At 37.1% G+C, this 26,405-nt stretch overlaps 1 protein-coding gene across 8 annotated transcripts in view; it reads left to right on the top strand.

Annotated features, from left to right (window-relative positions):
• Positions 1-26,405, top strand: part of FTO (FTO alpha-ketoglutarate dependent dioxygenase) — a 257,854-nt gene that overhangs the window by 74,965 nt on the left and 156,484 nt on the right. For 7 of the 8 annotated variants that reach the window (XR_012630603.1, XM_074882061.1, XM_074882056.1 and 4 more), the window contains one exon: positions 5,962-6,081. The exons of the other annotated variant lie outside the window; for it this stretch is intronic. Coding sequence is in view for 6 of the 7 variants with exons in the window: in XM_074882061.1 (XP_074738162.1) it covers positions 5,962-6,081 (120 nt within the window). In the remaining variant the exon portion in view is untranslated. The remainder of the gene's footprint in view (positions 1-5,961; positions 6,082-26,405) is intronic. 8 annotated transcript variants of the gene reach the window in all.

Here is a 26,405-nt window from a genome sequence, read left to right as displayed (position 1 = left end):
AAAAGATCTGCACTCCTGACTTTTACCAAAACATCTCCTAGAGCAATTTAAAGAAGTCTGATGCATGCAGGGTTTTACAAAACATTAATCAGGCTCAGTCCATAAAACTACACGCATATGTGGTTTGCACAGCTAGGGCCACATGCACAGCTGGTGTAAATTTGCACGGGTCCTTTAACATCAAAGACATGTGCAGTTTACATCAGGTGAGAGACTAGCCCCTGGTGTTTGCAGTCACCTGAATAATTTTGCTATGTGACATACAGGGATGTTTCCTGTTACGCATATGGGATATACTGTAACAGAAATCATTGTTTAACTTGTACATATTGCACACTTAGACTTAGTAGACACACTGGATTTATATTTCTTTTGAAAAGAGAATACCTATTCACCTCTTTTTTTTTTTTTTATTAATTTTTTTTATCCCAAGGTCACCTCTTCAAGGATAAATTCCATATGTTAGAGTGCTACTTAAATTTCATTTGTTTGCTGCACAAGTAGACAAAACTACTAGTGGCTTATCGCTGTGGTAAATGCACATCTCTTTTTCGAACATCACTGAAGTGAAAACATATGGATCTGTGAGGCTAATGCAACTTTTTTTGCATATAAAATCTTCCTACCTTCTTTTATTCACTGTATGATAAATCTTTGTATTTTCAGGTACTAATACAGGTTTTAGGTTCAATTTTTCTCAGGCAGGTGAAGAACAAGAACATGTTTTGTTTCTCTAAAGAATCAAACTGTTTATTGATGAAGTCTTCCATCTGATCAGTGTGGTCAGGATTTGGTCATTTTTGTTTGTTTGTTTGTTAGTATTTTTAAATACAAAAGACAAAATTGCACAAGAAGACAAGCATAGAATTAATTAACTGCCACCCAGTTTTGCCTGTGTATTTTGTCTGATATACAGTTTTCTGTGCTAGTCCTAAACCTCCTCGTGAATTTTTTTCTGTTTCTCTGGACCAGAGATCATGAGCTTGAAATTTGGTAGTATTTCATCTCTAGAGGTGGTGATACAGTTGTATTTTACTTTAAAGTATTGCCATAACTGAAGTTCTTCACAGGGTTTAACTTGGATAACTAGATGCAGCCATTGTTCTAGGTTCTTTATCTTCCTGAAATGCTACGGGTTTGGTTTTTTTACCCTCTTGCTGGCACCTTTGAAGTAGTCATCAGAGATCATTAACTGGAACAGAACCATCACAGTACCATCAGGCTAAGTGTGACTAAGCTAAAATATAGTAGTTTAGCACAGATTCACAGTCTGTGCTGAAATTAACTGCTCTGCCAAATGAGGTCTGGATGAATTGTCTGTGTCTGCTAGAGGGAAAAAGCCTAAGAGAAAGTCTGAAACAATGAGGTATGATTCTGTGCCTTCACTTATGTGTTCCTGGGCTGGAAAATTGACTTGCTGTGCTGATAAAGTGGGTTTCAACTGAAGATCTGAAGCATAGGTGGAGACTTAGTTTCCTCCATTTTTGTGGTGGGTAGACAAACCTCTAAAAGAAGTATGGGCGAGTATGTGGGGGATGTCTTTACTGATGTTAGATTTCCCAGAGGTCGTTTGTCAGAGCCCTGTCTTGAATGTCTTGACAGAGATAATCCTGTCGAAAAAGTAAGATGCTAACCTGAGGAAGTTTTTAGCATCTCTGGGCAGCCAGGTCGAAGTTTAATATTTCTTTAGACTTAGCTTTGTTGTCATGGTCTCCCTCACTAAAACAGCCTTCAAAGGAATATCTGAGTAATTGTAAGGTATGTGCTGTTTGTTAGATGTGTGAGTCACTTCGCTCCCAGTATGTACTTTGTAGTTGTAAGATAACCTTAATTAAGGGTGTTCACGTGCTGCTTGTCTCAGTAGCTTATGGGCTTGAAGTCTGAACAAATACTTCAATGGCAGGGTATCCGGTGAACAGAGTGTAGCAGAGTGAACACAAGTAATTACCTGGACAGCTGTGAAGTACAATAGCCTAACAATGCACACAGTGTTAAGAGATTGAAGTTACCTCTTCAAGCAATCAGATTGCTGTTTGGCCAGTAATAATTTATCCTGAAATAAATGATCTTGCAGAGTTCACTGAATGTGAACTTCTTGCCCCTACTGAATCACACTTGGCTTTCCAAAATATGTACAGCTTCTGGGTATGTCCCAAACAGAGCTGCAGGGGACCTGTTGAAACCCATTGGCAAGTAAATGCTTTTTAAAGTAATAAAACGCTGCTGGACAGATGATGTAAATGCTCATATATACAAAAATAAATCTGCAGAAAAGATCATCATCAGCCTATTCTTCACATTTCAAAGAACAATTGTTTTTCTTACTCTGAGTAATGGAAAACCTGGTAATAGTTCATGTTGTGTGAGGTAGTTTCAAGGCTTCTTTATTTGCCAACATCAAACTAATAATCGGATATTCTCTGTGAAGTAAAACACTAGCAGAAGTTTTTTTAGCATCTGGGGATTGTGTTGAAAATGTAACAGGTTTCAAAGTAAGTGCTCAAGTTTAAAAAGGTAGGGGTTTGCCCTCATCAGAGTTTTTGCTCAGCCATGGTTATCAAATCCTGATTACTGTGATTAAAACTTGAGACTGAATTGGTTGCTCTGTTGCTTGTGAGGTACAGTCACTTTTGCCTACAGCAAATCTATTTTTATGGCAGCAGTAGATAAATTTAAGTGTGGTAAATGCATAGGGATGTAGAAAAGCCTGGGCTAGCTAAGTTGAAGGTGTGTGGTGTTAGACACTGAGGTCACTGCTGAGAAAGGGTAGCAGTGTATGCAGGCAAAGGGAAGTTAATATGTTTTAGCACATCACAGTGAGCTGACAGCATGGTTGGTAGCTGGCTAGTACGGCACAGAGAAAATATAGATCATCTACATGTGTGGCATTTAATAACCAATAGTTTTAAATAATTGACTGAGGAGCACTGCCTCACAAAATGTCAAATGTTACTGTTGGCCTTTCACTACCCAGTATTGACTAGAATCTAAAATTGGCCTTTAATCATTGTTTAAAGGACAACTTGAAAATATGTTGAGGTTAGACACACGAGGCCTGATTCTGAGTTTACTTGCATAAATGTAAGTCATAAGTGAAAACTAATTAGGAGATGAAAATTGTTCCTCAAATACTCAGCATATATATATTTTTAATTGTTAGTGTTTAAGGTTTGTCCTGTTCAGTCATGTGAAATGCTTTCCAATGATAACTAAAGTTAGCTCTGATATATGGGAGTCTCCCAATTAAAACTCTTTGACAAAATCCTTGGCAAGAGCTGTTAACCTGAGAGTTTTGTCACAGAAGGTGAATGTTCTGTAACTTCAGTTCCACTAAGGCTAGAATTGAGCTTTTTGTCTCTCTCCAGTATTTACTCTTGTGTTTTATTTCTTCCTGGTAGAGCTCCTCCTGTTCATGGAAGGAGGCGAGCCGATAGAAGTGCCTTCGTGCTACAGGAAAAGATACTACTGAATAGAGTCCAATGAAAGCAAGAGGACATACAGATTTTAAGAGAATTTGGAAAGCAGATAGCATCTGTTCTTGTTAAAACATGTACTTAGTAATGAATGTGGTGTAGAAGTGTTCATGTGTTAATTACAAATATCAAACAAACTTAGCATAACTGGAATCTCTGGAGATTTTTAGCAAAACTAAGTACACTTGCATATATCTAAAACAAGGGTAGAGTGATAGAGAAATCATGTCATGATTGCCTCATCAAGCTGATTTTTTTTTTTTTTCTTTCAGAATCAACAGTTATCTGTTCAATGGTGATAGTTCAGAGCAGTCACTTGTCAGGCAGCTTGATGGCGAAGTTGGTGGGTGAAACATTGTTTTTCTCACCAACCCCCGTTTTATTAACTCAGTTTAGAACTAAATGGAGACATTGTGAGATGAATGTGGACCTGAGTTTGAGAACCCTAGTAAATGGTAGTCCACACTGTTAAACAACCACATGATGCAATTTGGTGCACTGACCTCTGATGAGACCAGCTAATCCTGGAGAAAATTAACTAGCCTGTTGCTAAACTCTACCTCTTGCACCTAAAAAGCAGCTCTTCTGTGTCAAGTTGTATATTCTGTACAGGATCAAGATACATTTAAAATTTGGCCAAGATGCCAGACTTGAATTAGACTGAAATTACATAGATTAATGTAACAAATCAATATGACTAGTCAAAAGTCAGATTGACTGAAATAGATTCTTGTCATCATGAGACATAGGGTGACATTGATTTTAAGTTTTTTAAAAAAATTTTCATTGATTAATAGCCTCATGTGATTCATTTCATGAGACATGTTTGCCAGCCATCATGTGTTATAGCCCTTTCATGGTAGAGGCCAGCTAAACCAAAAAGAAGTGGAGGGAGAAAAACGTTATCGAGTGCTTGATATAGTCAACCTTCACAAAACTGTGTATACTGGTTTTTTAACAAACCATAACTTGATCCTTCATACCTCATTAATACTGAAAAGCAAATTAGCACTGGAAGCAAACTTTCCTTCAGCTTTTTATAGGAAGGATGCCATCAAACTTCTGTGCTAAAAAGTCACTAGGCTAGCAGTCAGATTTTTTGAAACTATTTTAAGATCTATGTCTGCCAACTGCTCATGTTATTATATTTTACCAATAAAGTTTCTTTAATATTCTTCTTATACACTTCAAATTTAAGTATCTTTTATTGTAGTCTTTAACATATATTGACCAAACATTTAGTTAATGTTAACTGGAGCACTCTCAGACTTCTGTAGCCATTCTGTTCACTCTTGCAGGGAAGAAAGTGTTAGGTGACAGCTTTGGGCAGTTTTCTTTATTCTTTCACCTTGGCAGGCTGTCATTGTTTGCATCATCGGAGCTGAGCAGGGGTAAACAAAAACCTCTTTGTGGTACAAATAATGATTAAAACAGCTTTGAACTTGGTGTGAAACATAACTACCACGACAAAGATAAATACAGATTTCTAAAGACCAGAACTATGGATTGCTGTTAAAGGAAAAAAGGCTCACTGGAAATTAGGGTAAATGGAATTGCTTTGCTTAAAGAATATTTGATGAGTTATACATTTATAGTTTGTTTTACTAAGCTAATATTTCTCTTGTCTTAAAGTTGATGGGCCATCTGTGTATGAAATTTAGAAAAATATCCCAACTAGTAAAGTATTACATCGTTCTCTGTGTTTCATGTTCTAAATAAAAGTATTGTCTTGCTCCTGATGGATTTTTTAATTGCTCCAGTGGGGGAATTGGTTTCTTTGTAAAGTGGCGTCGCACGCAGGCTTTGCCCAGGACAAGGTGGTCGCTGCCAGGCCCTGGGAGGCTGGAGCCAGGTGGCTGCTGGGGGGGGTGGTGGGTGGCCACTGGGGGGGCGTGGCCACTGGGGGCGTGGCATGTCGGCAGCTCCAGCAGGGGGCGCAGAGGCAGCCCCAGGCCCTGCCCTTCCCCACAGGCCGCCTGCACAGAGGGCGCTGCCACGGACGGGGCCATGGCAGGTCACCGGCAGCCGGGTTATTGCGGCAAGTATGAGAAACCATGGCTCCTTGTAGTGTGACTCTCCTCCCAGGGCAAGGGACGACTAGCCATTTTATTACTACAAGATTTTCAATCTTTTATATGACTGAAATATTCTAAAACCTGCAATGTTAACCAAAATAAGACAGAGTTTGTACCTATTTGTCTGAACTGTGAGTAAACCTGAACTTTTAATGTTCATTCTACACATACCACGTGTAAAGAAAAGAGTTGGGTTTTGTACCTCTCCAGGTTTGAAGGGAGTAGCTCAGGTCACAAATTCATGTGGAATAGAAATAAAACAGCTGGGTGTAAGGGTGCCTTTAGAAACGAATACTTCAGTAACCTCCTTTTCTATGGGAGTGTTCAGGTATAGCTGGATTCATGCATTACCCCATTCCTGCCCCAAATAATGAACATAGGTGTTTATGCTACTGTATGCTTTTATCTTGCAGGTTGAATTTGAGTGGCTTAGGCAGTTTTGGTTTCAAGGCAAGCGCTATTTGAAATGCACTGATTGGTGGCTTAAGCCTATGGCTAAATTGGAAGAATATTGGAGAAAAATGGAGACTATGGTAAGTACTAGTTCTATAGTCTAAAGCCTCTAGAGCTTAGTTCTGAGAGCACTCACAATTATGTTTTTAATTGTACTGTAGTAACAGGTTTTGAACTTTATTCAGAACATACGAAAAGTAGAATCAATGTCAGCCTTCCACTGTCTCCTCTTATTTTTCTCCCCAGTAGCCAGAAACAATGGGAGCAAAGTAAGATCTAAAAACCCAAGATTTTACTTATTTTCTGACTTTGCTTGTTTTTAAGGTTTGACAGCATAAGATGACAGTCATACATTACATCCCACCAATTGGTACGTGAAACTCTATATTGTCAGCTTTTCCATACAACACCAAGATAGACCACTCTGCTAATGACAACAATAATGAATGCATCTGAGGAAAGTTGAGAGTAGGATCTGATGATCTGGAGGTACAGCTATCTGTAGTCCACCTGCACACTTACACCATAGCTAGAACCAACAAGATGAGATTAGTTTCTTGAAAAATTGTAGTGATACTGGTTCCTATATACTTGAAAGTACCTCCCTGCTTTCCTTGAAAACGGACTCAGTGTCAAGCACTGTTAGCCTGCTTGCTCGTGCTGTCCAAGTAGAGGCTCAGTTGGGAGACTTTGCTAGTTTAAGCATTTGATACAGTTGCCAGCATGCCTGCCTCTAGATGTGTATACAGAAAGAACTCTATTGACAAACGTGTCTTACTCATATCCTTATGTCTCCATTAGAAGCTTCTTCTCGGTCATTTCTGATGGTCACAGCATAAGCCTCAATTTGCTTGTAGTTGGAAGTTTGTAATCTAACCAAGGATGCTGAATATGATTTGTAGTAGAGGTCTTTTTGAATCTTGAGGTATGGTGCAACAAGAATATGCTCTTGAGTTTTGAGGGAAACGTTGTGACTCACTAACCTGCTCAAATGTGTTGTAAGCTTTTCCAGCAATGGCTGGTTTCAGACTTGGAAAATAAGTGCAGAAAAGTGGAACTTTCATTTGTGAAATCAGCTGCTACAAGGAATCAGTGAGCATTAAACTTTCCTACAAAAGGAGAGAAATTATTTATAACTTGTTTATGTGGGGTTTTTTCCTCATTTTTGTGTTCTTATGTGCTCACATTCTTGACTGACCTTTATAATTTAAAAAAAAAAAAATCTTTTGGTTTATTTTTCTTTCAAATGACAACTTACTCTCATGTAACACAGGCTTAGATGAGGTAGAGACAAGAATGTTTGATTGTTATTTTATATCCATTGTGTGTTGAGAACATGGAAAAACAGCAAACTCAGGAATTCTCAAGGGTTAGGTTTTCTGCAGTTGGTGTGACATTACCATGTGTCTCTAATTAGAAACATGGTGGCGTCAGTGTATCTCCTTTCAACAGGCCTCAGGATGATATTTATCAGCAAACTGAAGGTTGGGCCAAGACAGAAGCTGCTTCTAATTTAAATTTTAAAAATTGCTTTAATGTTTTATGACTTATAACATATTAATCACAATTAATTTCAGCTATTGAAGGAGACAGAAGAGAATGTTAATTGAGAATGTCTGTTTTGTTGAGTCTCTCAGTAAATTTGATGCTTACTGTATCTGGGACTTGGAGGTAGGGTGGGTTTTTTTTAATTTAACCTACATTTTGTCCTTTAGTGTTTCACAAAATGACAGTAGGGGGCAATGTTGAGCCGCAGTTTTAATGCAACAACAGGCACTGACTTAGTAAAAATACACAGAAATGTAGCATTAACATCAAGAATTATCCCTGTTGCTTCAAGTTAGCTGTAATCTCTAAGATTCCATAACACAGGAAATCAATTGTGGGTTAACAAATTCAACAGCAATTTAACATAAAAAGTGTAGTGTTTTGGTGCATGCTTAGCTTCCACGGCATTAAGTTAAATCAAAAAGGTATTTCTGAAGGTACCCAGCAGTCTATAGTCGATGTTTTTTCTCCAAACTTATAATTTTAGCTGGATTATTCTTTTTTTAAAAAAAAAAAAAAGTCAAAATGCTGAAAGTAAAAATGTCTTGGAATTGTTGATCTTGACTCAGAAAAATATTGTTGCTTAAAAGGAATTATTCCTTATAAGAAAATACTTAAGCAATGTATTTTTCTCACTTTTGCATGTGAGCTGAACAACTCTTGACTTATGGTTTTTTATATATGTATCTAGATTGATACAAAAGTCAGTCCTGGGGTCCCTGCCTGCCTCCCCCCCCCCCCCCCCCGTTTAGTAAAGCAGTTAGAAAGAAGAAAAGAAAGTTTCCAAAATAATTTCTGATTCTGCTAATTGTAACTACTCCAGAGTCACAGAAGAGTATGATACTGCAGGAAGTTTAACCCATTGTCTTCAAACCTTTAAGCTTTATTAAGTATTTTTGTACATTATAGCAAGCACACAGTTTTATCATAATGTTTATTCCTGGCATTTCTTTCCCTGAGGATAGTTTTACTTAGAGCTCGCTCTTGTGATGTAAATGTTAAACCTTTCATTTGAATGACATTCCGATAAAACATCACATTTCCCACAATATTACCTCATGAATTTATGAGCCATTAAATCCAAAGCAGTTTAACCAATCTTATTCTCTTTTTTTCCCCCTCCCTTGAAAATATGAAGGCTATTCAAATGTTTGAGGGTTTTTTTTTTTTAAAAAGTCATCCAAGATTAACACGTTATCGTCTGCAACATCAGGATAAATGCTTGCTGAATTCAAAGGGAGAGTTAGCATTTGAAAAAAGCCTGTACAAGCTTTGCTTTCTGGGTAAAGAGAAGTCTGAAAAGCTGAAATCTCATGTGATGTGAGGAAGTCTTGCTGTAGCTGTTCTGAGATTCAGTGGAGAGACAATTTGTCTCTCAGGGTCTGATATCATGCAAACCTTGCAATCTGACATTTATTTTAGCTATGAAAATCTTTTAACACCATGCTGAATCAGTAAGAACTGCAGAAGTCCTACAGTCTTTTTTTGGTTATTTCATTTTAGGCTGATTCACATTTGAATAAGTAAACTGTAAATCAATGAAATGGTTTTTGTTTGTTATATGATTGTACTTAAATATCGAACCTTTAAAGACTTTTTAAACATATCTAGCATTCCTTTTAAAAAAATAAGAAAATAACTGAAGACCCTAGTAGTGCTATATGGTGTGAATTGTATTTCCTGCTTTGACAGTCCATTTAGCAATGTAGCAGTGTATTTATATGGCAGTTGGCCTTAATAACCTTTATTGACTTTAGTGGGTAAGAGCCAAGACTGGGATTATTAAAATGTATCAGTTTCATTGCAGTATAAAATCACAACATATATAATTATGTTAGGTAGGCTAGGCTCCATTTAATCCCACCTATTTATGCAGGAATTTGGCAAGATGAAAAAAATTGTAGAACTAAAATGGAGAGAAAAGTATGACTGATTTGGAGTTATATTTAACAGCATAACCATTTGCCTACAATAAAGGCTCTACTTAAAGGAATGAAATATAGATCTTAAAGAACTAATTTTTAACACTATAACTGAAACACAAGTAATTGTTACACCATTTGTTTCACTTTTTGGCATCCTAAAATACAGTTAATGATAATGGAATGCAGCACACCTTTTAGTTTATAAATGTAGTGTAAAAGCAGAAGTGTGCACACTCTGCGTAGTTATAATGACCAAAGTGGCACATGCAAACTGGTACCTTTCTGCACAGCTTTAATCTTGATTTGTAAAACTTTTTAAAAACTATATTTACTAGTCATGTGATTACTGTTATTCTCAATGGCATGCTTTTATCAATTTATACAACTAAATTGAAATCAGAGAGCAAGGCTGTTTTATTGTAAAATTATTTTTCTTTCTGTTTTGAGGTCTATTTCATTATTTGCTACTACTGCTACATATGAAGTATGTCATAATTTAAGATATAAGCCACTATTTCAGGGGCTTACAGCCTCACAGTTAGAATTGAGCCTAGGCTGAAACTTGAGCTACAAAATCCCAGCCCAGGGCTATAATATTTTTCTTTTTCTCTCTCTCCCCCCCCCCCCCCCCCCCCCCCCATTAAAACAAGAGTTTAAATAGGTATTTAAATCAGAGTATTTCAGTTTCAGAATAAACATGAAAAGCTATAAGACAAAATATGCTTTTAAAAGGAATCCACCTAGCTTTTGTAGACTTTGGCACTTTAAACAGCTAACTATATTTAAAAAAAAATAGGTAATGTGGTCACAAACAGACTGGTTAGTTGTTTAGCTTTTTTCAGAAAATGCAGAGCAACTTAACTGGCATTTGAATTGGTTTGACCTTGTCAGCCAAATTTCAAGAAATTCTGAGGTATTATTTTCATTTCTTTTTTAGCTTTGCCATTGTGCTTAGATATTGCAGTGTCATACTCCTTTATTGGAGGGCCATACGGTGATGGGTGATCCTATTTGCCTAATGAGCTGTGAAATGTAGGCACAACATGGCAGCTCAAAGACCTAAATTTTAGCCATATTTCTAATCTTTTTGGGCTCTTCTTATCTGTTTAGGACAGGCCCTTTAAATAAATGTATTTTTGGCAGGTTGTATTTTATGTACACTGGGAGTCAGATGTTTCTGGAAATGTACCTTTTATCTTAAACAACAACAAAACCTGATCCCGAAGACTTGATTTTCTTTTTTTGGCACTAATTTCCTTGACCCCAATATTTTTAGCTGTCAGAGATGGGAGAAAAGGATTCAGCATTGTGTGCAGTAGAATCACTACCGATCAAAAACAAACAAAAAAAAAAAAGTAAAGTTGTATTGCACATCTTTGAGAAAAAAAATATTTACAATTCTGAGGGAATTCAGACTTAAGCTTCCAAAACAAAGTGTGTGCTGAAAGCACAAAGGACTGTGTTTATGATTCTCTTTGAAGTGTTTTTGCAACAGGATAAGGAAAATTTTAGAAACTGTCTGATAGTGTTCAGGGTAAATACTTAAACCCCTTTAGAGAATTTCACACACAGATACTGTGCAGCAGAAAAAAGGATACTTATGTTTCCTAAAGCTGCTACAGCCTACAGCTTTGTACTTAAAGACAGAGGTGTTGAATAGAATTCTACTGAGGATACATCCAGTGACAATATCTGCAGGAACATCAGAGCAAACCAGTGGATAGCACTTTCTATTTTTAACCCTTATGTGAGCTGGTTGAGATCTAAGCTGTGTTGATATGAACTACTATAACATTTCTGTTATAAACTGGAATTGTTAAAAGGGCAGTCTTCCAGCTCATACAGCATACTGTGAGAATTACACTGAAAATATTAAGGTTATAATGCAAACTGGCATAAGCCAGGAAAAGTTTAGGACAATTTATGTCCTATGGGAAAGTGAGATGCGTTTCTGACAGCACAAATGGGAGGACCATGGGTGGCTTGTGCAGCTGTGCGTGTCGTGGCTGGTTGTGTGTGCAGCAGCAGATGGTGCAGAGGAGGTGGGCAGGCTGTCCCATCTTTGGGTTCCCTTCTAGGTGGATTTGCACCTGAGTCACAAGTTTGGTGTTTGTAGGTGTTCTTGTGCACACAACTGTATCTTTGAGCTTCAGTTTTGGATGACTAGAATTCTGTTGTCTTGTGCTTAACTCTTATTGTAATAGGGCTTCCTTCTGTTGTCTTCACTCTGTTTTTATGCTATCAGTTTTATATGATTGTGTGTAGTATATACACATACATCCATGTAAAATGTGATGAGCTCTGTGTTAGTATTTAAAACATAAATACATATAACACACAGTCAGCAGAAATCAAGATTGTGCATATAGGTTATACCCCTGTCTGGTATTTGAATTGTGTAAACAGAGCTCTGTGTCTTAACTGAGCACTGTGACTTAAACAGCATCCTCCATCACATGTAAAAGTTTTCTCATAGGGGATAGACCATCATAGCTGGTCCATAGTGTGACTGTATGTGTACATACATGCTTCTACACACAAATACATACACAGGTATATTGGGGTTTTTAACTGTGATGATCTTCTAATTCTTTATGTAACATCTGAATCGCATAAAGTTATATTTAGAGAAAAAGTGTTTATAGGGAATGAGCGCTGGGGGCAACTGCTTGCAGTTCTTGGCAGCAGGAGCAACCCAGGAAAAGAGTTTAGAGACTATTAGACTACATTTGGTAGTAGTGCAAGTCACCTGGTGTGTGGCAGAGAGGGAAGAGCTCAGATTGTAGTTCCTGCTGCATCCTTGTAGATCCAGTGTCTGTCCTGGAAGGATAACTCAGAACCTGGTGTTGCCCTTTTATTGTTAATAAAGTGGAGTCGGTGTGATGGGGCTACTGTGGATTGTATAAAATTGTGTGCTGTTTCCACCATTTTTTACCCAGAATCTTGGATGAGCATCTACTGGAATAACAAAAGATCTTTCTATCAATGGTGTGTTTATTGAGGCTTCTTATTTGCTGTGGAAATAATGAAGAAGTAGTGTTGTGCTACTGTTTTACTAGTCCAATTACTTTGCAAAGCCTTTTATGTTTTTAAAAATCCATTTCCTAGTAGAAAAACTGAGTAAAAGACCATATTTGAACACTGAGAATAACATTTCTTGAAAAGAAATTCTTCTTTATTTTTGAAATTTGTGTTATACATATATATATATGTTATACAAAACTTGATTAATTATTAACTATAGTTGAAGTGGTTTCTAGTTCTCATTTATGCAACTGTAGAAGTGATCAGATATAGAGCTTGTGGATTTGTACATTTTTGTATGTATGTTGATGGACATGCTACATAGATACAAAAAAAAAAATTGGTTTGGTGTTGAAACTGAATTACAGTGGTTTGGCAGGAATAATTTTTCCTGTGATTGCTATAAACTAGGTGGAGTTGTGATTCTGAAAGAAAGTGAAAGCAAATGGCAGTATGACTAAAATGTCACCATCTACACTGCTGTACTTTGGTTTTTTTTTTAGAGTACTACTAGTATTGCTAAACATAGTTTTATTACTATTGTATTTTAGTGGCTATGTAACCACTACAAAATAGAATACAGCTGTTTTACTTTCCAATTGGCTTTTGTAAGCAAAGGAGGTGACGTCTTCTGAAAAGCTGCCATTGCTGCATTGATACTTTTTCTTCCCTATCTGATCATCAGTCTTTCTAATTCCTGACAAAATCATGGGTGAATAGTGTTTTTGCAATGTATTTTTTAACAGTTACTTCATCTTTGATCAAAATTACAGCCCTCATTTTATATATAAAGAAATAAAGCTTGGCTTCAGTACTTGCCATGGAAAGCATTATGGTCTGATGGATTAGGTGCTGATTCTTTCACTACCCCTCTGTTTAACTTGTGAAAGTAACTTAAGTGTGGTTTTCAAAATCAGTGTGGAGATCAAAATGTTGAGGTCTTACTTTGGTTTTAGATTGCAGGCTTTCTGATCTTAAATTCCTCATCAATAAAATGAGGCTATGATTTTTACTGTAACTGAAAAAGAGTTTACTTACTGGTTATGTCCTAGGAAGACAACATTCTGCAGTTGAAGGAACCCAGCAAATTTCAGCCTCCCCCCTACCGTGATTGGAAATTGTAGAGTTTAGGCCACATGTAAGACTTTTTAAATCTTTTTTTTCAGATGGGCAAGTTCTGTCTGTTTAAGTATGACAGAAGGAGCTTACTGTGTTTTGGCTGACCCTGGTTGTCTCCTGGCAGTTCCCAGTTCTAGCTCTCAGGAGCTTTTGAGTGAATCTTTTTTGCACTTTACATTTCTTACTACACATGCTTCTGCTTAATAATCCTGAAGCTGTAGACACAATATAATGTTTACTATTCTGCAATAAGAAGATAATTACTGGCTTTTCTCAAATGTCTGTAGTTAACATCAGGTTTTGGCAGTTCTCCTTGGACTGCTAGTGAATCTGAACTCTATATAATTCTCACAGCAGAGGCTCTCCTATAAAGTTTAAGTGTAGCAAATCTTGTAAATTAGTCCTGTAAAATAATGTGGTTGTTTATCACAATCAGACTAATGTCATCTCTTTTCATAGGACTCATTTTGAATTTCTGTACTATAATAGAATGATTAAGGGAATGGCGAGAACAGGCCAGATTCTTGCTTGTGAATAGGAATGGCATCAGTGGAGCTCTGCTCGAGATGAATGCGACTTCATGCTTAGCATGCACCGTTCTGCAAAGTGCACTGTTAATAGCTGGGAATAGTGCATCAGTTCATGTTGTCTAGCTGCCTAGGGATCAATATAATTGCGTAATAAACTGCCGTGATTATTTTATTTTGTGTGTGTATATATGTATGTATATATACACTGCTAATAATTTTAGCTGGAACTTCAAGCTGTGTACTACATACTAGCTAGCTAGAAGGTCAGTTGTTTTGTCAATGTTGTGGTGGGACTCAGCTTGGATAAGTGAATTGTAAGACTTTTCTTACAATTCAGACACATGGCAGAGTAAGTTTTACTCATTGCCATCCTTTACTGATTGTTCTCATATTCTATCCAATGTCACGCTTCCATTTCATGAAATAGGAGTTTCTGTGCTGAAATAATTTACAGTAGTACGACCACAGAATTCACTCCTTTGCTCAAAACTAATGATTGGTTATGTTGCTGATGAAGGATTTGGATAGAAATTATTTTAAGATTAGCCTGTACAAACCAATTGATGCTGATGCTATGTAGTACCAAAGTACACAAAGGCTGTACTTCTCAGAATTCCTTGAGGTAATAGAGTATCTGAAAATTTTTCGGCAGCTAAGCTTTATATTTCTGTCTTCTCTCACAGGGAAGAGGAAGGAGTGCCATGGTGTTATGTGTACAATGGTAATACATCTATCCCCAAGGAAGCAGGGATGAAGTAACATGAAATTAATTCTGTATTGCATTTAGGTAGATGCTCAGTGCAAAGGCCAATACAAGTCCTGGCTGTATTTTAGTCTGAAATGTTATGATGCTTTTAAAAGGATTACAAATATACTTAATTAGGATTATTAATATCTCTCACTTTTAAAAGTTTTCTCCTGTAGGTGGTATCGTCATTAATGCAACCTTACAGTGACTGACTTTGTCTCTCAGAGGAATGACAGTAGAGGAAGGAGAGGTTACCATGAAATTACAGTTTTCCAGTCAAGGCTTTTTAGACCATTGTTCCATTACTGATCTTTTGTTGGCTTTCATGTAGGATATACTTGATACACATTTATAAAACATGTATACATTTACGGGTCAATTCCACTGGTGGTCATTATGCTAAAGGAATTATGAATTTACAGTATCAAAACTTAGAAATCTACTGTGAAAGGGAAAAGATGGGTAAGATAACAGATGAATCAGTCTTGAAAATTAATAAAATTTGCAAAAATATTGAACAAAACAAAAGAACTCCCACTGGTTTCTTTAAGAAATCCTACCGTTAAAAACCAGGATACAGGACTGTTTTCTCGACTTTTTTCTTTGCTTTTCATCTTCTGCATTTTCTTGTTAAATGTAAAATACTGTAATTGAATCACAGCATTAGCTGGCTTTTTCCAACAAAACATCAGATTTAGGCTCTTTGCTGCTAGTTTCAGAAGTAATATATATATATAGAGAGAGAGAGCACAAAGACAAAAATTGAGCACATAGATGTATAATCCCAGAGGAATAAACTGACTTCTACTAGACAAGCTGAAAGCTGATTAAAATATTTCTCATCCTTTGGGTATGCAACAGCTTTTGATGATGGAGAGTGTATTAATATTCAGCTTAGCTGCTTGTCGACACTTCAGACAGGTCCCAGGAAAGACTCTGATACTGACCAGGTTTTCTCACACTGCCAGAAATCTTTATGAGACACAGAGCAGCACCCTTGTACCAGCAAAAGCCAAGATAAGAATAATGCTGTTTAGCTATGTCTTTATTTCAGAAATTGCTTTTAGACATTTTGAAGGGATTGAAAATTTTAAAGAATTCTTTTAATGATATAAACTCATTTAGATATGACAAAGGATTAATCTTAATTGTTTTAAGATAAAGGCTGCCATAATCTATTAAATTTTAAATCCGTTTGTCCAAGTTGTTTGTAAACATACGAAAATCCCAAGAATAATATCAGTGACCAAGATTTTCAGAGAGAGTGTTCCTACTGCAATTATTTTCTAACAGTCAGATCTGAGGTGTTAGGGTAATGTTCTCTTAACTTCATTTATTCCCTTGTAACGTAATACCTACCTTCCAGACAAGAATGAGATGTAAACAGCTGCTTTATCAGCTGGTCCTTTTTCTGTTCTTTTGTTGGCATGCTGACATATGGGGTGTTTGCTTTTTCCCCTTCCGCAATGACTAAATATATACAGTATCTCTGGAAAACATGTCATACGCTGTGTGAGGTGCCTTTAGGATGGCTCCAGGGCTAAATACTTCCTGTAATAGGTGAAAGAGCATGGCTTAATCAGCTTAGTTAACTTAATTAAGCTGTGGTTTTTCTCATGGTACAGCCTCAAAGTGTATTTTATTTAGAAACTGTATTTCATAGTTGTGGAATGACACAAGGTTGGTGAAATCCTGTGGGTTTTATAGTGGGCTTGAAAAAGGTGAAATTTGGCAGTTATTCTGTGAATGTAAAGAAGTGAAAAGGAGTGTGTCTTTCTACTGAAGATTTAAAGGAGGAATTCTAATGTGGCTTAGACTGTAAAGGCTTCTCAAACTGAGGAAGTCTACTTTTCTTCCCCCCACCCCCCCCATCTAATTTTAACATTTTTATACACGGGAAGAGTTGTCCATCCCAACCTCATCTTGCCTCATTCTGTGACACTACCTTCATATTCTTTGGGAGGAGGTAAACTAGTGTGATTGCGAGGATGTGGATCTTTTCTCCCCTGATCTCTGGGTCTCAGCAGAAAACATGATTACAAATTCAAGTACTTTGAGCTGAGTTGTTCTTCTTTGAGATGAGTTGCTCTTTATGTTCCTCATGAGGTACTCTACGTTAAAGAAAAAGTCTGATTTTCCTCTTGGGTAAACGTTGGGCTCCTGGCCCTAGTGGAACCCTCCTGTCTGGGAGTTAGAGATTGATTAGCAAGGTACAGGCACAGCTGAAAACAGTAAGTGCTGAGCAAGTTCTACTTCCCATCTCATTTGGTTATTTACTTACCTGTACAGATTTTTGAAAGAGTAAGGTGTGGGGGGAAAAAAGCAAGCAGGACAGCAGGCTGCAGGTTGCAGTTGGCCAAGGAGAGAGTGGCAGCAGGTACTAGTAGCCAGTGAAAACATGGGAAAGAAGGGTTAGGAGCCCTTCTGTTGGCAGAGTAACAGGACCAAAGGCAATATGAGTGATGACTCCTGGGACGGGAGTTTTAAAGTGCTCTAGCGGTTGGAAAACTTGAAACTGAATCTGTAGGTAGAATGGACCTTTGGGTACAGTGGGAATAAAAAACAAGCTTGGCAGAAAAATCTTTGGAGATTGAGAAAGAGTAGGAAAGGATGGCAAAGGCTCTCGGGCACAAGGGAGTGGTGTGGTTTGAGAGAAAGTAGGGTAGGGGAAGCTTTGCAATGGGGGAAGTGGTTGTGAAGAAGATGGCAGAAGGTAAGGCACCTGTGCGTCTCCTTCAAAGCAGCATAGTGTGGGTAGCAATTTCTTTGATTATTTTTTTTCATCACTTTAAAAAGGTTTGTGTTTTGATAGAAATTTCTTCACTGATGCTTTTGTGCAATAATAATACTACATTTAGTATGCTACTGGGTTATACTGCAGAACCAAATAAGGGAGAAATAGTCCTTGGTCTCCTAAGGGAGAAATAGTCCAAGCAAAAAATAATTACATCAAATGTGGAAACTTATTTCATGTTTGTTAAAAAGTATTTGATTTTAATGCAACAAACCTATGAAATTACCCAGGGAAAAAAAAAAAAAACCAAACAAAAAAAACCCACAAAAAAACCAGGGAGATTATATACACATAGACTTTTAACAATTTTTAAAATGCCTGTAATGTTCAGAATGTGTGAATTACTTGTTTGTGTGTTTATGTGCATAAACATGTGAGTGCACACACACACACATATATACGTGTGTACACACAGAGGGAAAGAAATTTCTCTATTTAAGTACTGAGCTGTTCTCCATAATGCTTGAAGTTGCAGAATCTTACTGAACTGATACAATATGTTAGTTTCTCATCTTAGTACCTCCCACTGCTTGGGCATAATTCTATGGTAGACTTCAGTGTTTCTTGATTATATGGGGTGTTATAATTTCCTGATGACTGGTTATGTTATTTATAATGCAGAGGGTGTTAATCCTTTGGTGATTAACACTCTATTTGAATTACCAGGGGTCAAAGGTACACTCTTTTATTTCGGTTCTTTTTCAGTGTTTCTTCCTTTGATATATTTTTTTACTGAAGATTTTGTGTTCTCTGGTTTATCTGAAAATTACTTTGAGGTAATTTGGGGTGGGGGGAGGAGAGGAGCATCCTTGTTCCTTAGGGGCCCAAGTATGTTGAAGCTGTAGTCGTTAGAACATAAATTCTCTTTGCAATGAATAGGTCCACCAGAAATCCTCCATTTAAAAATAGTGAAAATCTCTTAACTGAAAGAAGCTTAGTTAAAAGCACATGGAAGAAGGCATTCCCTACTTAGCCTCTAAAAGAGTAGATATCTACCTGTGTCTCATTTAAGCCATTTTGGGAGGATTTATTAGAGAGAAGGTTATATATGTGTGTGTGTATATATATGTATATGTTAAATTGTGTGTATGCATACATATAGACACACACACACTCTGTAAGGTATAAATATATATGGCTGTCATTTCAGGTGATGTGGAGATACTGTAGAGTTTCTTGTCCAGCAGCCGTCTCCCAATTACTGTGTTTTCAGAACTGAGGAGCTATATTAAAAGCTTTGAATTCCTACAAAGTTTGTGGCTGTGCAGAAGTTAGCCTTGCCCTAGTATTTCAATCCTTTCTCTAAATACCATGGTCTTTTTTGTGTTTTGCTGAGCTGTGTTCCTCACAGGGCTGGAGCTGGTAAGAGGGAAGCCGTGAAGGCTTTTTGCTCTTTTGTTTTTCATGCAGTCCCAGGCTTGTGTAACCGTTCATACATCTCCAAGAGAATTCAGTTATGTGTCCAGGTTTTCTGAGTTGCTGCATCCAACTGCAAAGACTTTCCAGTGGTCTACAGCAATTGTCAGGGTTTACCAAAGTATGCTGTGACACTGGCTGTGCTCCCTCTATAAAGATGACCATAACACATTCCTTGACTGCAAATGCTGAAGTAGATGTTCCACTTGGCAGTTTCTTCCTGCTGTGGGCGATCCACCTATTCCAACCCTGGAAAAGTATGAGGATGGCAGAAGATGTGCAAGAGTTCCCTCACTGGCATTTTTCCACTCTAAAACCTCTCTGGTAGTACCTGAAACTGCTAGAACCCGGTTACAGGAGAATTGTGTTGATACACGGTAGCCCCCTGCAATGTTTATTATTGCATATAAACACAGAAGGTGGTCAAAGAGCGAAGAGGAAGGAAACATTAATGTTAGGGAGCCGAAAGTGGAAGGAGAGCAGCTCGTCTGGTGGGGTCAGTATTTCAAGCTTCAGATTGTGGTATGTCCTCAGCTCAGATGATGCTTGGGAACTGTAGAGGGATATGATAGCCTGCCTCTGTGTTTTCCAATAGAGGCATAACTGGTCTGGACTTGATGTTTTAAGAAAACTCAGCATCAGACTAGGCTGATCAAGTGTTAATAATGTATCTTTCGCAAGGCTGGAACATGAATTCACTGGTGTATTAAATCTCTGTTTTAACTCAGTTACCAGCTATGGGCTTAATGCCTCAACTGCTGGATGAAGTCGTTCAATCTGTCAGAAACTTGAAACATATTACAATAATCTACATTTAATCTACGTACCAAATCTGTGGGTGTTGCTCTACAGCAGATAGGATGATTATTAAATAAGTGGAAGCACAGAAGCAAGATGCTCCTGCCCAGCTACTCATTTGATGATTTTGTTGTACTGTCTGTTGCGTGCTAGCTTTCTCTCTGCTTTTCTCTCTGGTGTTTTGCTCAGAGCTCTGTGAGGTGCTAAGATTAGTGCTGGTTTGCTTTTGTCATAATCTTTCATGTTTGCTGTGACAGATAGGTGAAAAAGTAGTATTTGTTCTGCTCCAGCATGCAAGGTATCCAGCTCAGACACTGAGGACAATTAGTCCTATGTTGTGGGATAAAAAGCAGACATGCTAAAATTTTAGGGGGACTTTTTTCCTGTACATGCTCCAGGGGGAACACTGCATATAGCACTGTGGCTTCCTACATGACTTTTCTGTTTAAGATTGTTTAACTGCTTTCTGCCATTCAATTGCTGGCCTGTGGTTAGCTTTATTTCTCTTGTACAAATACTAAGCACTACACTGGCTTCGTTCCTCCTTTTTTTTTGGTCCTTTAGTGTTCCACTTATATTTTAATAGTTTCATTTACACTTAGAAATGTTTTTTCTACTTCTGCAGAGAGATGGTGAGTAGTCTGGCACCACAAAGTGTATGGAAAGCATAAGAACTTCAAGGAGGGTTCAGTAGGAGGCAGAATTAAAGGCTAAGGTGGTTATGTGAGTGGAACGGGGAGATAAATTGGGAGGAAATAAGTTGCAGGAAAGAGGGAGGAACAGAGAAGGGAAACAATTGTAAGAAGGAAGATAATATAACAAAGTGAGAGAAGGGTTAAAAAAGAGAGAAAAATGGGCATAAAGATAATGGAAATATGAAGAATCCTGGAAATGCAAGAGAGAGTAGTAATAAATTAGAAAGTATCTGTTTTTTTAAACTTTATTTGTAGTCAGCATAATGAAGTTAATGTGAAAGTTGATGCCTCATCTTTCAAAATTATTTCTTCTTTCCTTTCTGTTACTCCTTGAAGTTAGAAGTACCACAGTAAGTGATAGAACAGGAAAGAGAAACTAGGCAGATATTTGCTTTTATGGATCAAAAGAACTATAAGGTATTAATATGAAGATCTGAATTTTTATCTGTCAAACTCGTTGGCTGCAGCATTTAATAGGGTCTTGCTCTGGGAAAATTAAATATGTGAACTACTAACAACTAGTGATGCAACTAGTTAAAAATGTGACTATTGTGTGAATGTATTATTTCACTTTATATGTCAAAAATAGTTTTTTGTCTACTGGCATATTTCTGAATAAACTTTCTTGAAGGAGGAGTTGTATTATGGTCTTACTGTAGCAGAACATTCAGCCTGAAAGTCTGCAGATATAACATTTGCAATACTGTGTATGTGTGAAATTTTAAGTGATGAGCTGCCGGATCAAAACCAGAATATATTTTTTAGTAAAACTTGTTATTGGTTTTCTGTAAATCCATTTTTACTACTACAAGGGGGGGGGGGGGGGGGGAAGAAGTGGGGAGGGAAGAGAACTAGGGGGTAGCAAGAAAAGGCAGAAAGAACATACAACTGAAGGTGTAACTTAAAGTTATATAAATATCAACACTTTAAATGTGAATAATAAGATCCAGCTTGGTAACTAAGATTTGCTTCAGGAAAGATGGAGCAAGTTGTTTGCTGATTTGGCTGGTATAACTAGAACAATGTACTTAGCAGTTTTTATATTAAAGATTTTGTTGTGTATAAATATATGTTATATTATAATTTTGCTAGTCCTGTTTCAAAGTCTGCTGAAATCTGCTTGACTCCTTTTTAGGTCTGTCACAAACAGCTTTATTGTATTGAGCTGAACCATAAATATTAGGTGAAGCGCTGTAATCTTTTTTTCAAAACAACCATTTGAAACGTTTGCATAATGGACTTAATTAAATAACATGACTCTCTCACTAGGGCTATGAATCTGTTACTTGTGATGCTCTTTTTTGGTGACTCTTTCCATAAGTGGAATTTATGCAATTAAATTAAATTTGTTACTAGACATTCAAAGTATGCAATTTGAAATAAGCTGAGATGTACATCAGAAATATTAAGTATTTGTATCCTGTTTTCATGTTACTGTTACATCTCCTTGTATGCATGTATCAATCACGTCAACCTTTGCTGTTTCAAGAACTAATTGCTTTTTTCAAATATATTTTAATCAAAAAACATTTTACTGCTTATTTGCACAGTACAACTTCTAAATCTAAGACTCTACTGGGGTCAGAAGATTGTAGGTAGTCTATACAGTGTTTGAACTGGTACTCCAGTTCCTGGTTTCCTGAGGATAAATGTGATTGCTCCAATATAAATGTTTTAGATCTCAGTGACAGCTGTGGAAATTAAACATAGCCAGCAAAATCTATTTTCTGTCTAGCTAAGTAAAGGAGAGGACAGATGAAAAAATTCCCTGGGTGAATGAATTCTTATGAACAGCGATGAATCTTTTCCTTTTGCTATATTAATTTAATTTTATTCTAGAAAAATAAAAAGTCCAACTTGGGTTTCTTTATATGTTCTTCATAGTCAAGTTTATCGTTTAAAGGTGAAAAATTTAGAATATCATTCCTAGGCCATGTTGTAGAACACATTGCAAACACTTTTCTAAACATGGGCAAAATTTACCCTTCAGGATAGTTTCCAGAGAGCTGCAATGGTCCGTGAATGAAATAGGCTTTAAAATTCCATTAAAATCTGGGGTTTGGGGAGAGGAGAAGGATTTCCAGTTTCCCAGGAAGTTTGTTTCTCCTATTTTATTATGAATGGTGTTCTGTTTTCAGAGGCTTATGTTGAGTCTCCTACAGAGAATTCTCTTTTTTAAACATAAGTTTTGATACCTGCTTCAGAAAAAGGCAGAATTTTCTCATATAGACTATGTAGCAGTTTTGCACTGAGAAAGAATAAGCAGAGAGAGACTACTCTGCCAAAAGGTAAATCTTTGAGTCATGTTCATCAGAATTTTATTTTTTTACTGAGGTATGTTCCTGGCTTCTGTAGTTCTGGAGAATTCATTTTCCCTTCTAGCATCTCCTCAGGCTCTACCTGCATCTTCACCAAACCTGCTCAGTCTTGACAACTGGTTGGAGTCCACTATTTGCAGAGGAGACTAAACAACTCTGCCTTTTCAGGTGGTTCTTTCAGTTAAGGCTTGGAGCACTTGAGCATGCTGTTGTTAATAAGCTTACACTACTCCTCTCTGGGCCAATTCTTTCTTGTTTCCACAGCAACTTTTAAAATAACTCCATCTAGCAAAGTATGCTTTGTAGCAATTCACTATTATAAGTAGTTTGATAGTCTTTTTCATGAACTGTACCAGGCACTGGGTATTTCTGTTTGGGCTGAAGACTCAAAATGAGCTATGGATTGATCAGTTGTTCCATCTATTATGATTTTTTTTTTTCTTTTCCAAGGTGGGGGAATTAATGTAGGTTGTAGCTCAGAAATAAGGCTATGTGATATTATTTGTGTATTTTAAAAAATCAGTATATTGTGATCCATAAGATATATAGACCTTTTTTGTGGAAAAAAAAAAAGCTCTCTTTAAAAAGTTTATTGCAAAGTAAATGGTTAAAATGGAGCTGCAGTTACTTGAAAGAGACAAATATACATTCATTATTTCCTGAGTATGTTGTTTTTATGGGAAAGCAAAGGAAGCAATGGCTGCGTGTCATTAAGGAGTAGTAGTGGAAAGCGGTGAAATGAGCAATGAGACTTGTAAAGTGTCATGAAAACTGAAACACCAGGGTACAAAGTACTGCTTATCCTCACAGATATGGATACCATATGGTAACATGAAGGGAAATGGGGAGTAGGAGACAAGAATCCTATTATTCCTCACACTTTTATTTGCTTGCTATTTGCTTTGGGCAAATGACTTAAGAAGTTGTGCATGAACCTTCTTCTGGTACAGTATTTATTGACAAGACACCTGTCTTCCCTGATAGGCTCCTTGAAGTTTCCTTGGTGTCATTCCAGCTTTGGCACTTCTGATTATAATTTTATTGTTGTTTTTCTAATAGTTCCATAATAATCTTTTCTTGACTGTTCCTGGGTTGAAATCTGTGTTTATTTTCTGGCACTATAACCCTTTCTTCTCTTACAGCATTTCACTTACTTTCCTTGAGAAAGGCAATCTGCGATGACTGTGTTAGTGCTGTCCCTGATATCTATGCCTTCTCGTTTTTCCTTTACCTCCAAGTTACCATCTCTGAACAACTTTCCACATCTCTCTTTTAAATATCTTTGGAATCGAACGGACTGATTGAGAGTGCTTTACTAGCAGACATTGAAAGGATTTGGCTTCTGGAAAGACTGCCATGTCCATGTGCCTTTGAAATGACACATAGGGGGAGAGCCTCTGTCAGCGCTATAGGGGCTGCTACAGCTGTGAAAAGACTTTTGTCACATCCTCAGCTGCTTCCTCCTTCCCACCTCCTAAACTGCACACCTATCCACTGGCCAGAGTTTTTTTTCACTTATAACTGGTTTGTATTAGTTTCATATTTCTCTGAAATTAACAGATTTTCCTTAAAAATTGCTAAACTAAGTCTACCAATATTCAGTAGTTATCTTCACTGTAACAGGTGTTTAAAATGTCAATTCTAGCATCTTTCACCTTTGCTCTTCTGACTTCAGTGTTTGTGAAACTATACTTGAAAATTTCTTCTGATGATGTCCTTCAAAGTTAATGGTTGGTTGTTAAGATGAAAGCGAGAGTGTTGTACAACATGTAAAACCAGAGAGAGTATGCTTACCCGCTGTCTTTCATGGTTACTTACATTGAATCTTTCAGCTATTTTGCCTCACTGAGGGGCCTCTGAGGGGACCTTTGGTGTATTTGGTTGTGCCCTCACCTAAGGTTGTGGAAATGAGCAGCAAGAAAATGTGCTTCTAAGTGCAGGTCCTTTTGCCATAGCAATGGGTGCTATATCAAGGGAGAACAAGAAAACCTGCACAGAAAGGTTGTATGGGAGGGCAAGAAAATTGTGCAGTATTTAACAGAAGATGTTATAAAGGGAGCCCCTGATGCATAAGTTTTATGCTTTGTGTGTTGTAATTCTGAAAGTTAATGCTTCGTGTGTTATATCAGGCTGTTGTGGGCATGTAGTGGCAAAATTACAGATAATAAATTACTACTCTTCCTACTGAAGCTATATAACCTTCTCCTAATTTTAGCATCACAAAGAAATGCAATTTAGTGGCTCTCTATGCTATGGAGTTTAGTGCATATATTTGAACTTCCCTGCAGTCTAGGAAAGCTGGCATTGTAAGAAGTATTTCATAGTTACAAAGATTACCATTACACCACTATAATGATTTTGCAGTGCTTTGCTAAGTGGAACACTAGCCTATTTGTGGGGCAAAAGTGTCCAAAGGACATCCTAACTTCAGTTCTCTAAAGAAGTGCTCCATATGACACAGCATTAAGGGATAGAATCAAGCCAATATATTCTCAATTTTAGAAACAGGAAAAAAACTGAAATATGAAGCTATTCCCACTAGAAATGTTGTAAATCTTACAAAATATATAAGCTTTCCTCTTCGACATACATCAAAGGCATAAAACTTGGGAGATTAAAATATGTTTTTAATCTTGGTTTGATGAGCAAAACTTTCACTGTAATATTTATTATGAGAGGCTCTACTTGTGTTGCCTCTTCCCTTTGTTCTGTTTATATATGACTTCCTTTCTTCCAAAAAAGTAGGAAGTATCGCTTTCACAAAGCCGAAGGATATTGCAATGGTTTGTTCATTTAAGCTGAATCGTAGGCCCACGTGGCAGACACAAACTTTTCTTTTATTGTCCTGGGTCCCAGAGGAAGAGCAATGCTTTCTGATGGCTTCCCATGAATGCCTTTCATTTGTGGAGGAGTTTCAGTGGCTTGTGCTGACTGTACAAAGATCAAACAGGCAGGAAAATTGTGGTTTTGAGAAACTTAGCCAAGATCTTTGTTATTTTCTCAGAAGTTTTTCTTCTCTAACCCTATTTTTTAAGGACAATATTAGGACAATTAGTTATAGTGGTTGATGGAAAAAAGCTTGTTCTATCATTTTCTCTTTAGAATTTAAGTATTTTCTTTGCTATTAGAAAATTTGTAGGCATGTATAAAGAAAATACTAACCATAATTGCAGTCTGTCTTTATTGCATTTGGAATCAATGGTATCCAAAATTAAGCTTAAAAAAATGTTGTGGCTGCTTGGTCCTGCAATTTGATCTATACTGGGACACTGTGCCTGCAGAGTTTTGCTGAAATCACACAGGTTTTTTCGCCTGGGCACAAAGGTCTGACAAACAGACTTGATTAGGGATTTGACCTGCTGATGCCTCTTTTGTTTCAAGAACAGTTTTGTTTTGTTTTTTTCTCAACAGATTTACTTAGCGTTCTTCATAAAGATTTCCTTTTTACTTCACTGTTAGTAAACTTAAGTATTAGAAAGAGATGTGCAG

Source organism: Strix uralensis, chromosome 12, assembly GCF_047716275.1.
Source record: "Strix uralensis isolate ZFMK-TIS-50842 chromosome 12, bStrUra1, whole genome shotgun sequence".
Lineage (NCBI taxonomy): Eukaryota > Metazoa > Chordata > Aves > Strigiformes > Strigidae > Strix > Strix uralensis.
The sequence above is the reverse complement of the archived record's forward strand: the minus strand, read 5'-3'. Positions and strand labels throughout refer to the sequence as shown.